At 43.9% G+C, this 13,241-nt stretch overlaps 1 protein-coding gene across 11 annotated transcripts in view; it reads left to right on the top strand.

Annotated features, from left to right (window-relative positions):
- The window catches only part of LOC102374542 (mitogen-activated protein kinase 10), a 258,167-nt gene that overhangs the window by 111,521 nt on the left and 133,405 nt on the right, over window positions 1-13,241 (top strand). Inside the window, exon 1 of one of the 11 annotated variants that reach the window (XM_006018084.3) lies at window positions 923-943. The exons of 5 other annotated variants lie outside the window; for them this stretch is intronic. In XM_006018084.3, the coding sequence (XP_006018146.1) occupies window positions 930-943 (14 nt within the window). In that variant the 5' untranslated portion in view covers window positions 923-929. Of the gene's footprint in view, window positions 1-922; window positions 944-4,452; window positions 4,532-8,891; window positions 9,013-9,231; window positions 9,265-9,420; window positions 9,577-13,241 lie in introns of those variants that run through there. 5 more of the 11 variants (XM_006018083.3, XM_006018081.3, XM_006018085.3 and 2 more) reach the window with 5 other exon arrangements.

The raw sequence follows: 13,241 nt of genomic DNA, 5'->3' as shown, positions 1-13,241 counted from the left end.
AGGGAAAGAACATGGAGGTTAGTTGGGGTTGCAAAAATGGGTGAAACCAGTTTCGGCTAGAACACAAAGAAGAAAAAAAAGAATACACCTCAGTTTGTTTCTCCAGGGCCTAGTTGAATTTGCAGGGTTTCCAGTTAGCAAAGCCACCTTTAGCTAACAAATTGTATATTAAATCAGTGAGAGACAATCAGCAGACAACCAGAAATTGCAGTGTTTATGGTTTTTCTCCAAAAATTATTCTACACTAAACTATTTGATCCTTGAAAAGGACCACTGTATACATTTTAGTGGTAGGTGTGAGATGAAAGGATGAGGCATATCCTACATACTATACATCTTTACTGTATTATAATAACTAGATTCTTAAAAATTGCATCACTGTGTTGCAAACTGACTGAAGTGACTGGCTGAGTGCCTTTCTATTCTGGAGATCCTGGAGGTAGCATGAGGATAGCTGAGTAGTTTCTATACTGCCCCTTCTTTGAAAGGATATGGATCTGGTGTCACTACACAAAGGTGATCTGTGGCTATCAGAATGGGGTTATTGTCAGCTAGTACAGGAGAGTGTCTGAAAACACAGAATGGTGCCCACAAACCACAGATAAAGGAGCCAGAAAGCTGCCTTGTCCTTCTACCCTGTCACAGAGCACCTAGGTGCCCTGCTCCTAAGAAGTAAAAGACTGCTAGGGAAGGAGCCCTAGCAGTGAGTAAAGAGCACAGTTGTTGGTTACCAGGGGCAACTGGAGCCAGCAAGCAACCCACACCTGCCAGCAGTCAGTTGATTGAAAGGGGCAGGGCCTGGCTCCCTTATCAACCCTAGGGGCTGAGGCCAGAGGCAGTTCTCTGCCAGCAGCCAAGGAGGAAGGAGCTCTCTTTTATAGAAGAGAGGAGAAGCCAGATGCAGGAGCAGCATCTGACACTGCCGCGAGATGGAGAATCCCTGGTAGGCTTGAACATGGTTATAGTCAGGCGGCTTCAGTTTATGTTATAGCTAAGAGGCTTGCATTTGTGTTGCTGTTTGTCACCGGTGGTTTGGGTGAGGCTACTAGGGGTTGGAGGAGGCCTCACAGGGGAACCACAGCAGTGTGGGAACCCCAGCACCAGCAAGGGCGCAGCATTTGGGGTGCATAGACCCCAGTCCCAGAGAGGGCAGCATTACTGAGAAGGCCCCAGAGAAGGGGGGCAGCATTATGGAGGAGCCCCAGAGAAGGGGGCAGCATCTTTGAGAAGGCCCTGAGAAGAGGGTGGCATTACTGAGAAGGCCCCGGAGAAGGGGGCAGTGCTTTGGGAAGTGCCAGAGAGAGGATGAAAAGAGAGACAGGGCTGTGGAGAGCCCGAGGGCCAGAGAGAGGGCATGGAGAGAGACAGGGCCGTGGAGAGCCCGAGCACCAGAGAGAGGGTGTAGACCTGGACTGCACAACATCTATTCCAGCTGCGAGGCTTGAGGCATGGTAAAGGGGTGGTTGGAGCCACGCATAGCCCATAAGGCTAGGGTGCCCCTGAAGCACCCATTGTAGAGCGGAACCCACAAGGGATCCAGGAAACCACGGGGTCCGAGTAACCAGCGAGAAGTGACCAAGAGGTCGAAAAAGGCAGCCTCCCAAATATATGGTGTCATCAAAGACATGGCTGGTGAGAATTTGAGGGTGCCCTTGGGCCAACTTGGCATGGGAAGGGGGCCTTGAAGAGATCATGGCCCTCCTGTAGGACCCCACTGTGACAAACTGGTGCATTGGCCAGGAAAGTAAGACCGTGCACAGGGAAGGAACCCATGTCCCTGAGAAGGGGGAACAAACCTTAGGGCTAGAACAGATATAAAGAAAGGCAAGGCAGTGAGACTGGAGCTTAAGAAGACAAGCCCAGATCAGAGACGAGACTGCCGTTAGAGATTGTAGAAGGGAAGATGTTGGGTCTGGCCTAGGATGAAAGTAGAACCATGGAAGGGATAGAGGATATAGAGACCCTGAAACAAGAGAATTTTGCCTGGTTATTACGGGTAGATGAATTAGAGGAAAAAATTGCACGGCTGGAGTGGGAGCTAGAGGTAGCCCAATCCCAGAGAGAGCAAGCTGAGGCAAAGGCCGCTGGGTTAGAACAGCAGGTACAGGCAGGGAAAAAGGAAGGAGGCTCTATAGAAATTAGGCACTTGATTGTAGCAGAGGCAGAGAAGACTCGAGTGCTGGAACGGCTCATGGCAGAGGAGGCCAAAAAGAGCAGACAGAGGGAAGAGAAACTGCAAAAGATGCAGAGGGAGATGGCAGCATGGAGGGCAAGGTCTACTGAAACCTACACAACCCAGGCAGGGGAACAGAAGGAGATGCAACAGAGGTTGGAGGTGTCAAGAAGCCTAATTAGTGTCCTACAGAAAGAAGTCCGCAGCCAGGAGGGCCGTATAGAGGAATTCCACGACGAGTTGGAAGACTAGCAGCAGAAGTGCATTTGTGCAGAACACCTAGCACAGGAGCTGCGGGACAAACTGCTTGAAAGCCATGCTCAAGCAAAAGAAACTGGCAAGGCGGTCACACAGGAGATGGAAAAGGTAAAAGCTAACATGGCAAAGTACGAGGCACTGCACCATCAAAACTTGTCCCTTGAAAAGGAGTTAGAGGCCGGGGTGAGAGAGAACGAGGGGTTACGGTCCCAGTTACAGAGTGTGGAGGTGGGAAAAGACCACCTGGAAGAACAGGTACAGTCCCTTAAAACACTCCTAGAAGCCAGCTCAGCTAGAGAGGCAGTGACTAATGCAGAGAGGAAGCAGTCACAGCTTCAAAGGCTAACCTTAAGGCAGCAGATTCAGGCATTAGAGGCAGAAAATAAAATGCTACAGGCAGCAAGCAGTCAGACGGCTACAAAAGGCCAAGATTCTGGGGAGTCGGAGGTGCCAGAGGTAACAAGTACAGCAACCCAGACAGAAGTAGAACCAGGGGCTCAAGTGGTGGAGTTGGTCGAAGCAATGTAAGAGAGGCTGGAGACGCTGGGAGCCCAACTGGCAGAATGTGTGACCATGGCTAAGTCTAAACGCCTAGAGCAACACCAGGAACGGGAAGTAGTGAAAAGGTCCCCGAGGGAAGTGGAGAAACAACTAACAACCATGCAGCTAGTGGGTCAGAAGCCTCCAGAACAAATGAACTTCCCTGGAGACCAAGGACCGGAGGATCCAAAAGAGGAGACCGAGTCAGGGCAATCGGAGAGAAGCAACCCAGAGAAGGGATCGGTAGGGGCGAAGACTACAGCCCTATAAGAAGAGGTCCTACCAGCCCTCCTGGAATGCTGCAATAGGAGATGGGACCAATGGGTGAAGCTTCATGCAGGGGAGATGAGCCGTCTAAGATGTCAGCTGGGTGAGCTCTGTAAACCTCAAGCCAAGGGAGGAATTACAGTACCCAGGCAGAGGCAGTTAGGGGAAGGAGACACGATAGCTGCAGGGACGGCAGGGAAAGGTGAGCAGGCTAGCCCAAGGAGCGAGACTTGTCAGCAGGTTAGCCACGGCTGTACACAGGTGACACAAGGCCTGAGACAAAAGGAGTCAGAGACAAGTCCCAGGAAGAAGAGGTCAGTGAGACCCAGAAAAGAAAGGCTGGCCCAGGAGTCAGAGATACAGAGGAGGGAACGACCACCCAAAGAGGGACCAAAGCCTGAGAGAAGACCACAAGTATATGTAAATAACATCCCGAGACAGGTCCGGTGGTGGACGTTAAGGAAACTCATTGAAGCGAGAGTGGGAGGTGTAGCCTGTGTAAAGTTCTATAAAGGGCTGAGAGGAAGACCCACCGGCCAGGGGAAGGTAGAGTTTTGGAGGGAAGAATATGCCCAGAAGGCATTGGAGAGACAGTGGGAGATTTGGGGAAGGCTTCAGGGGCTCCAGAGAGCCATAGAAAAGCAAGACACCACACAACCTGCACGGAGGAAGAGACCAGGGTATGCAGGGGTGGAAGATAGACAAGCCAGAAGTGAGAGGGAGAAGAAACCCCAAAAGGTAGATGGGAGCTCAACCGACAGGGACTGTAACCTACCAAGATCGGCTAGTGTGGGGGAACTGCCCGTGGCGGGGCAACTCCCGTAAAATCCCACATGGTGCGCCTTGGGTAACAGGCAAGTAGGAGGTGCCTTAAAACCTCCACCTCTATGCCTTTGAAGTGTTGGTGAGCCAAAACATGAACTTAAAAGGACCAAGAAGAAGGAGGCCAGAGGTACAAGAATGAAGACCCGCCTCGGTGAGTCGGGATCTTAAGGGGGGAGGTGTGTCGCAGAGCACCTAGGTGCCCTGCTCCTAAGATGGAAAAGACTGCTAGGGAAGGAGCCCTAGCAGTGAATAAAGAGCACAGCTGTTGGTTACCAGGGGAAAATGAGCCAGCAAGCGACCCACACCTGCCAGTGGTCAGCTGATTGAAAGGGGCAGGGCCTGGCTCCCTTATCAACCCTAGGGGCTTAGGCCAGAGGCAGTTCTCTGCCAGCAGCCAAGGAGGAAGGAGCTCTCTGTTATGGAAGAGAGGAGAAGTGTCTGACACTGCCACAACATGGAGAATCCCCGGTAGGCTTGAACATGGTTCTAGCCGGGCGGCTTCAGTTTATGTTATAGCTAAGTGGCTTGCGTTTGTGTTGCTGTTTGTCACCGGTGGTTTGGGTGAGGCTACTAGGGGTTGGAGGAGGCCTCACAGGGGACCCACAGCAGGGGGGGAACCCCAGTGCCAGCAAGGGCGCAGCATTTGGGGTGCACAGACCCCAGCCCCGGAGAGAGGGCGGCATTACTGAGAAGGCCCCAGAGAAGGCGGGCAGCATTACAGAGGAGCCCCAGAGAAGGGGGCAGCATCTTTGAGAAGGCCCAGAGAAGAGGAAGGCATTACTGAGAAGACCCCGGAGAAGGGGGCAGTGCTTTGAGAAGTGCCAGAGAGAGGGTGCGGAGAGAGACAGGGCCACGGGGAGCCCGAGGGCCAGAGAGAGGTCATGGAGAGAGACAGGGCCGCGGAGAGACCAAGCGCTGGAGAGAGGGTGTAGACCTGGACCGAACAATGTCTATTCCAGCTGCGAGGCTTGCGGCATGGTAAAGGGGTGGTTGGAGCCACACATAGCCCATAAGGCTAGGGTGCCCCTGAAGCACCCATTGTAGAGCGGGACCCACGAGGGGTCCAGGAAACCACAGGGTCCGAGTAACCAGCGAGAAGTGACCAAGAGGGTGTAAAAGGCAGCCTCCCAAATATATGGTGTCATCAAAGACGTGGCAGACGAGAATTTGAGGGTGCCCTTGGGCCAACTTGGCATGGGAAGGGAGCCTCAAGGAGATCATGGCCCTCCTGTAGGACCCCACTGTGACATACCCCCTCCCGCACCCCTTTGTATAGATTTTTGCTAAGCTCAATTTAACCATTCTAGAGCCTTTGTATCTACAAACATATGTTCCTGTGTTAGAATGTATGTGTACATATGTATTAGATTATACACACACATGTACACAGATACACATGTGTAGATCATACATAAACCATAGATTATATATGGTTTCTGACTGTTACAATGTTAATAGAAATAATAATAGTTTTTTCCATCTTTGTGAAACATTGAAAATTAGAGATGAATAATGCAGGGTAAACAGTAAATATTATTATTTTGTTATATGGCCTAATTATAGAACTGAGGAAATTATAGTACAAGATTTTCAGATCCTCCTAGGTTAGGCCTTAAGTAATTATTTATTATAAATGCTATTTATAACAATATGTATTTTATTGCTCTGTCTAAGCAACTTCTACTGTGCCATTCTGGTATGCTGTTCTGACCCACATGAGACCTGCTTACCTTTAGGCTAGGAACAGAAATTACACACAAAGTGGTGTAAGTGATTGGAAACTGGTTGAAATCTGTAACACAACAGAAGTTTGGGGCACATAAACTGCTTTTAAAATGACTAAAACCAGTTTAAGATAAACCTGGAGGGATATAGTGTCAGATTTAACTGATTTAAGTTAAACTGGCTTATTGAACTTCTGTCCCAGATCCCACCCCCAGATTCAAGTTAACTCACAGTCCTCCGGCATCCCTTGTTTGCAAGCCTCCTCTTGCAGAGCGGGTGGGTTTGTCCTTGGGCGAAGCTCCAGCCAAACAGGGTGGTGTGCTCTAGCATCCCCCTCCTCTCCCCCAGCTTCTGGCCTGGGCCACTGAAGGCGTGTGGTATTTCTGGAATCGAAAGTGAATTTCTGTTCACTTGCTTATTGGTTCAACCTGCACATCTTAGACTAACCTGCATAAATTGAATCAATTCGGCCTTGAGCTTTTTGACTATCTGTACTTAGTGTTCAGCCTGGCAATTGGAAAGCTCGAAGGATAGGAGACATTTCCAATATGATTAAACTGTAAAATGTATTTGAAAATAAAGTTTTCTATGTCAATGGCCATTAAAAATTCATGTTGAATACATTTCACCGTTTTTTTTTTTTCATGCAAGGAAGGCCTGCCTAACTGAATAGTTCAAACAGTGAGGCTGCACAAAATGGGCAGGGTCCTCCTTCAAAGAACATAAAAATATGGTAACAAGATTATATTGTATGTATATGTCACAGATGAAAAGGCAATAATGACATCCCAATGTAACCCTTTAGGTAGTCTATGGGCTCAGATTCTCTGAGGAGTAAGCAGTGTAAATGTAAATGATAACTCTGAAAGCATTTGGATCAGATTCTGCTGAATGACCTGTAAAACTACATGTAGCCTAATATATCCCTCTTTGCTACTTATCTGAGTTGAGGGCACTCAGGAGAACAAGTTAGCTTAACAGAAGTTGAGAGAAACTCCTTTTCAAATGAATTTTCCTTGGGCATATCTGGGATCTGTTTCAGAGAGATGGTAGCATATCAATAATTAAAATGAATATGAAGAAAGCTTCCCCACGTTTCATATTTCACTTATTTTAAACACCTCTTAACCAAACGCAAGCCAGCAAACACCCAAGGCCTACTTTAAAAACCTTACTTAAAGTAGCTTTCCTATCTGAAACACACACAGAATTGGGACCTCAGGGGGATATACATATTTGGAGGATGGGAAAGAATGGCTGCTTGCAGATATTTAACAAACAAAAAGCAAACAAAAAAACAAACAGACTTTACTGTAAGAAGCAGCGTGTTACTTTGATCCGGCTCTGCAGCGTCTGTATGGATTAGATGCTTCAGCAGGGCTTTTTGGAGCTTTTACCTAAAGCTGAGTCAATCAGCTATTAGATAAAAGTGCCAAAAAAGCCCCACTAAAATGCCCTGATCTATACAGACATAGGGTGAGCCAGGCCCAACTAAGCTGCTGAGTCTTCTGGGCACACGCTGGGCTCACTACAGGAAAGCGCCTAGTTGAAAGTAAAGTGCCATTTTTGTTTTGTTTTGTTTTTTAACTTCTGCAAGCAGCCCGTGTGTCTTTAGCCAAGGAAGGATACTGTTGTGAGCCACCACTTAGTGATGTAAGAAAAAAATCAAAAAGAGGGATTAAGATAATCTTTAGGACCACATATGTTGAGTTGTTGTTTTTTTTTTCCATTGCTAGTTCTTACAATAACTGAATGCAAAAGTTGGACTTCCACAATGTGAACTGGAGAGGATACTTTACCATTTTCAAGGGATATCAAACTGTCATGGAAAACACACGCAGCAAACTTTTGGGTCAGGTCAGCAGAAGCTTCATTTGGATAGAGCTACAGCTGTAGGAGGGGCCCAAAGTGACATGGATTCACCATGCACTTGGAGGGGGCTTCCTCCCTAAACGTTAGAGCAAAGGGCTTATATACCTTTTTAACAGCCACTTACAATTCACGTGAACATATAGTGAAATTTTTAGAAACCTAGCTGCAGTAACAGTTGCAAAAACATTATTTTCATTTCTTTATTACAAAACACTCTTTTCTTGCTGTCTCAGTAACCGCTGATTACAAGGCCAGACGTTCTTCCTCTTTTCCTAGCCCACACTTTTACACAACGCCTTTTGATTGATCTTTACAACCTTTTTTTGATCAAAGTTTAAGGCTTTTGCTTTTATTTATACCACAAAACACTGCCTAAAATTGTTCCTATTTTCACAAAAATACCTTTGAAGGTAACCCTCCTCCATGTACATACACAAATTTCATTGTTTGCATAAATGCACTAGTTAGACATCTCATTTCCCAAAGTCCAAATGTAACTGCAGTTTCCTGAAAAAGTTGGCCCCTTTTTTTTTTTTTTACACACATGTAAAACTTGTGTGCATTGAATTGTGGGTTCCATTTTATGACACTGCTTTATAAATGTGGCCCCAGTCTTTAAATATTGCAGTGCAAAATAGAGCTGAAAACACCTACATGTATCTTCTCTTCCCAAGCTGCTGCCTTGCCTATCACTGCCTATTAATAACAATTCATATTTAAGCCATAAAGTCACCCCGGTGCAAATAAACTCCACAACATAAAATTGGACAGAGTTTTTAACTTCCATTCAGAGATGAGGACAACAAGCCCAGATTTCAGCACTTATGTCCCCTCTCACCACTTCCCATCTCACATAGCTTATGGTGTCAATGGTACATTACATATTTGGCAGATGAAGATATTTTTACTCATTGTGGCATTCCCTACAGGCCAAAACAGGTTGACCTGCCCACATTTAAAATGTCTTGGAGCTACAGCTTAGCTTAACCTCTGTATTTGTCATCTCCATCTTTTACAATGAAGTGAAATTCTATTACTGCCTTGGTGTTTTGAAGAGGCACAGAAAAACACTCACTGGAGAGCTTTACTACTGTGCTGTGACCATTGGATTCAGCCATGCAGGGGACTGATATTGACATCATGCGCAGCAGGTGTTTTCTGTTTGTCTCCAACACTGCCCATTGGAGATAATGGGCTTTGTTGCTCCATCTATTTCCAACTTACACACTGCAGTTTCACCCAGCAATCACTGCTCTGATGAGGAAGCACAGGGGAAGTCTGGATGTTGATTTACTTATTTTTCAAAGCAGCTACAGTGATAGCAAAACGCAACTGATGACTGTGATGAGGAGGTGGGTTGACTGCATTGCCTAATCCATCTGTTGCCAGTTGATTGCAAGAAGTGGTGAGCTGACTGAAACTCAAATGAAGAGTGGGATCCTTGTGAGGCAACTGGAGTAATAGACTAGGCACCTGTTATAGAATATATTTGGTAACTATGAAAAAGTCAACTTTGAAAGGTATTTGAGATACTGCAGTAGTTCCTTGAGTTTATGAGGAGAAATAACTGAGCTAAGCTTGATACCGCCCTGTGGCAGTTGTTGGTAAGTGATAAACTTGATAATGATTATTACTTAATCCATTTAAACAGAAAAAGATGTCAGCACCTAACTTGCTCTATTTGGAAAGCAATTCACATGTGGTATAATCTAGCTAAATCTCTAAATCAGATCCCTGCTCCAGAGGAAAGTGGAGAAAAAGCAAGGTCCTTGCCAAAAAAAACAGTGGAAATGGGAAAGATTCCTTCTTGCACACAGCTGAAGCTTTCCTGGAGTTTCCTTAGATGCGAATGTAACTGCAAGCAAAGTAGTAAATATTCATTGACTCCAGTTGGCTTTGGATCATACCCAAGGGAGGTATCAGAATTTTATATAACCATTAGGAGCTCTTTTTTCATGATACTTTCTATTATATGAAACACATTCAAGAAAATCATAAGACTAATTTTTTTCTTAAGATTAAAAGTGCTCTTTTTTAAGATACTGCTTTCTAGATTGAACCCTGTAAAAATGTGTAGCAGCTTGGAACTTACATTTCAACAGCATGAGACTGAAATGAAAGGTCAATAGTTTAGTTATTGGTTAGTTATAAAAGGTCCAGCTGAGGAAAGAATATGCTTACTGAAGTAGCCTTCCTAAATGAGCAGGCAAGGTTCTTTGAGTGGTATATTTTATTAGACCAACTGAGTATCTGGAAAAAAAAGTTTTAGGCAAGTTTTCGGGCGCAGTCACCCTTCTTTGGGCATAGGGAGTCTCTGTTGGTCTGAGACTCCCTATGCCCAAAGAAGGGTGACTGCGCCCGAAAACTTGCCTAAAACTTTTTTTTCCAGATACTCAGTTGGTCTAATAAAATATACCACTCAAAGAACCTTTCCTGCCTATATCCTTAGACCAACACAACTACAACCAAAAACCCAGTTTCCTAAATGAGGATTCTTTCCTGTACTGGGACCTTAATTTGAGAAAATAAAATTCTTTTGGGTGCAGTTATTTACATGCTTAATGATTCATAAGCCAAATCTGTGAATCTTGCTTAAGCGAGATTTTTTTGGATCCCAAAACACAGAGGGCTTCAGATAATGGATAGTGAGCTTGAAAGAGAAGTTTGAAGTCACAGGACATCCAGAAAAACTTTTAAAAATACTTTGACTGGTGTGTAAATCTGTTGCCTCTCTTCCTTTGAACATCAATGAAGTTTGTTTCACTATGTTATTATAAGTCACATCTGTAAATCTTAAATATTTGTTCTAAGCTGAATTTTGACATCGATCTGGGGTGTTACAATCACCTGGGGTGGTGGGTTTGATTTGGACCAAGAGGCTCAGTCTGTAGACCTCTTTCACAAACAGGAGCAAGATTGATTTGCTGAAGGCACAGGACTGTCAGTCAGAAGGACTGCATTTTGTCCCTGGCCTCAATTTACTGACCTGTAGGGTTTTGGTACTACTTGCAGGGGTTTGGTAAAGCTAATTCCATGTTTGTAAGCATCCTGAAGACTCTGTTTAGGCCTAGTACAAAACCTCTGAAGTAGATGAGAATCTTTCCATTGATTTCAATAAACTTTGCCTCTGGCCCTAAACGTACTTGTTAGTAAAGTATGTTCAGTTTTCATAATCTCTCCAATCTGTTTTGTGATAATTAAATAAGAAAAGTTATTAATTCATGAGAAAAATGAGAGAGATCTTAAAACTGTTTTTCCTTAGGAAGCTGGGTCTGTTCAATCAGCAACTTGTCTATTAAACCTGAATGCTGTTCTATGCCTTTCAAAAATGAATGCTATAAATTAATCCTTATTCCCAGGTGCATGGCATGATAGACTAATGGGATTTGATAATGCAAACTCATGCATTATCAAATGTTGGGATCATGCCCAACATTCTTGGTAAAGATGCACTTTAGTTCACATGGTTCTTTTCACTTACAATAAAGTTTTTGTCATTTCCTTTTTTGGTTGAAGTACTGAGCAAAGCCTAGATGACCCTGTGGGCCAGCATGGTGTAGATTAATTCATTTACATAGTTCACAGCACACATAGTTAAACTGTGTGTGAAATTATGGTTCTTTGTTAGTTGTGGACTTAAGTCAGATACTACTTAAAACAAATGTTATCTCGTTTATATTGGATAATTTGAAGTTATTTACTGTTTAAAAATAAAAGAACAGTTTTAACACTGACATTTACTTTCCTGAACTACCCATAAACATAATTTATAGGAAAACAGTTTATTTACTGTATTTTCAGTGCATTCAACTGCCAGTGATTTGATTGTAAACTTAGAAGATTTTTTTTACAGCACTTTTCACAATAAAGCCATAGTTTTATGATAAAACTGCCTAAATTATGGTTCCTGTTGTAAAAAATACAGCAACTGTATAGATGCTAAAATAAATTCATAGTTCAGCAAGAGTTTCTGTAAGACTGTTTCCTGAAGAAAGTATGTAAATTTAATTTTTCATTGGAAATCTTCACATTTGCTTCCCTGAGAGTTTTCCAGTCCTCAGTGCTCTTTCTCCTTCATGCTCTCTTTAATCACTTGTTTAACATCATCTATCCCTGTCAACATCCAGAATTTGTCCAAAAAATATGTCTCACTAATACCCCCTTAGGTTTTCCTAGGAAAGGATTTTCAAATAAAAGTTATTTGCATATCATGCCTATATACCACAGAGAGATATTGCACACAGTACTTGCAACTTCATTGTAATAAAACTCATGGGTTGGTCTCTTATAAACAAAAGTCTTTCTCTAATGCATTGAAAAAGTATATCTGTGAACTCAGCAAGTAGCCTGAACTGATGCATTGAACAACTGAATGGATTTGACACCTTCCACATAATAGGTAGCAATGACATACTCACAAAACAAAGTTATATTGCACAGCAAGTACTTGTATAAAAAGGGGAGCTTAACCTCCCTAATATAAGTTTACTCACAGAAAGTGAAAAGGGTCATAGGAACCTAGGAAGAAAATCACAGTTTTATCGAGTCTTGCATCCTGCCTCTACCTCTATCTTTCTTCAGGGCTAAGTATGGACAGTCATAAAGCTCCAGGCTGAATTGATTCAATCATTGCAAGTTAGTCTGCATAGATTGAACAGATAAGCAAGTGAACAGACTTTCACCACTTTTGATTCCAGAAATGCAGCCACATGCCTGCAGTGGCTCAGGCCAGAAGCCAGAGGTGCTAGAGCATGCCTCCCTGCTTGACTGCAGCAGACAGCTTGGGCCAAGGCTAGCCTACCCACTGTGTGGAGGGCTGGGGGGAGGAGGTTGCAAGCAAGGTGCAAAGCATCCTGGGCTGCTGGGGGACTGAGTTATCTTGAATCTGGAGGGGATCTGGGACAGAAGTTCAATAAACTGATTTAAGCTAAATCGGTTAAGTCTGATATTACATTCATCCAGTTTTATCTTAAATCAGTTTCGGCCATTTTGAAAGTGGTTTATATGCACTGAACTTCTGTTGTGTTACATATTTGAACTGGTTTCTAATCACTTATACCACTTTATTTCTGTCTCTACCGCAGCTGGAAAAAAATGCAGATATCATCACCAATGGGATGTTGTCATTTTTGCAAACTTTGCCAAAATTTCATTCTGACCCTGGTAATGATTGATTTTATTATGTGATGGGTAAAATTCATTATGTGATTGGAGAATGTTTTCTGAATGACCCATTGAATTATCTAGTGCTTCCACTAGTCCTCTTAATGAAGAGTGATAGGTATGCTCAAGATTAGTAATGCTTTGAAGCAAACTACCAAAATCCAATTATTTTAACAACCTAATAAATGGTCAGTAAGAAAGGGTATGTGAATAATGGGGTGTGGTGGGGAGAATTACTAGTGAAAGATTTGTGTTTCAAGTAGATTAGAATATGCTGTATGGTGCTTTAATGTATTAGTAACTGTTGAATAGAGTCCAATCTGCTCCAGTCTTTGTAAGTATGGTGCCTCAAAATCACAGAACAGGGTTGGAAGGGACCTCAGGAGGTCATTTAGTCCAACTCCCAGCTCAAAGCAGG

This window comes from Alligator sinensis, unplaced genomic scaffold, assembly GCF_000455745.1.
Source record: "Alligator sinensis unplaced genomic scaffold, ASM45574v1 scaffold125_1, whole genome shotgun sequence".
Lineage (NCBI taxonomy): Eukaryota > Metazoa > Chordata > Crocodylia > Alligatoridae > Alligator > Alligator sinensis.
Note: the sequence above shows the minus strand (reverse complement) of the source record. Positions and strands in the feature narration are given on the sequence as shown.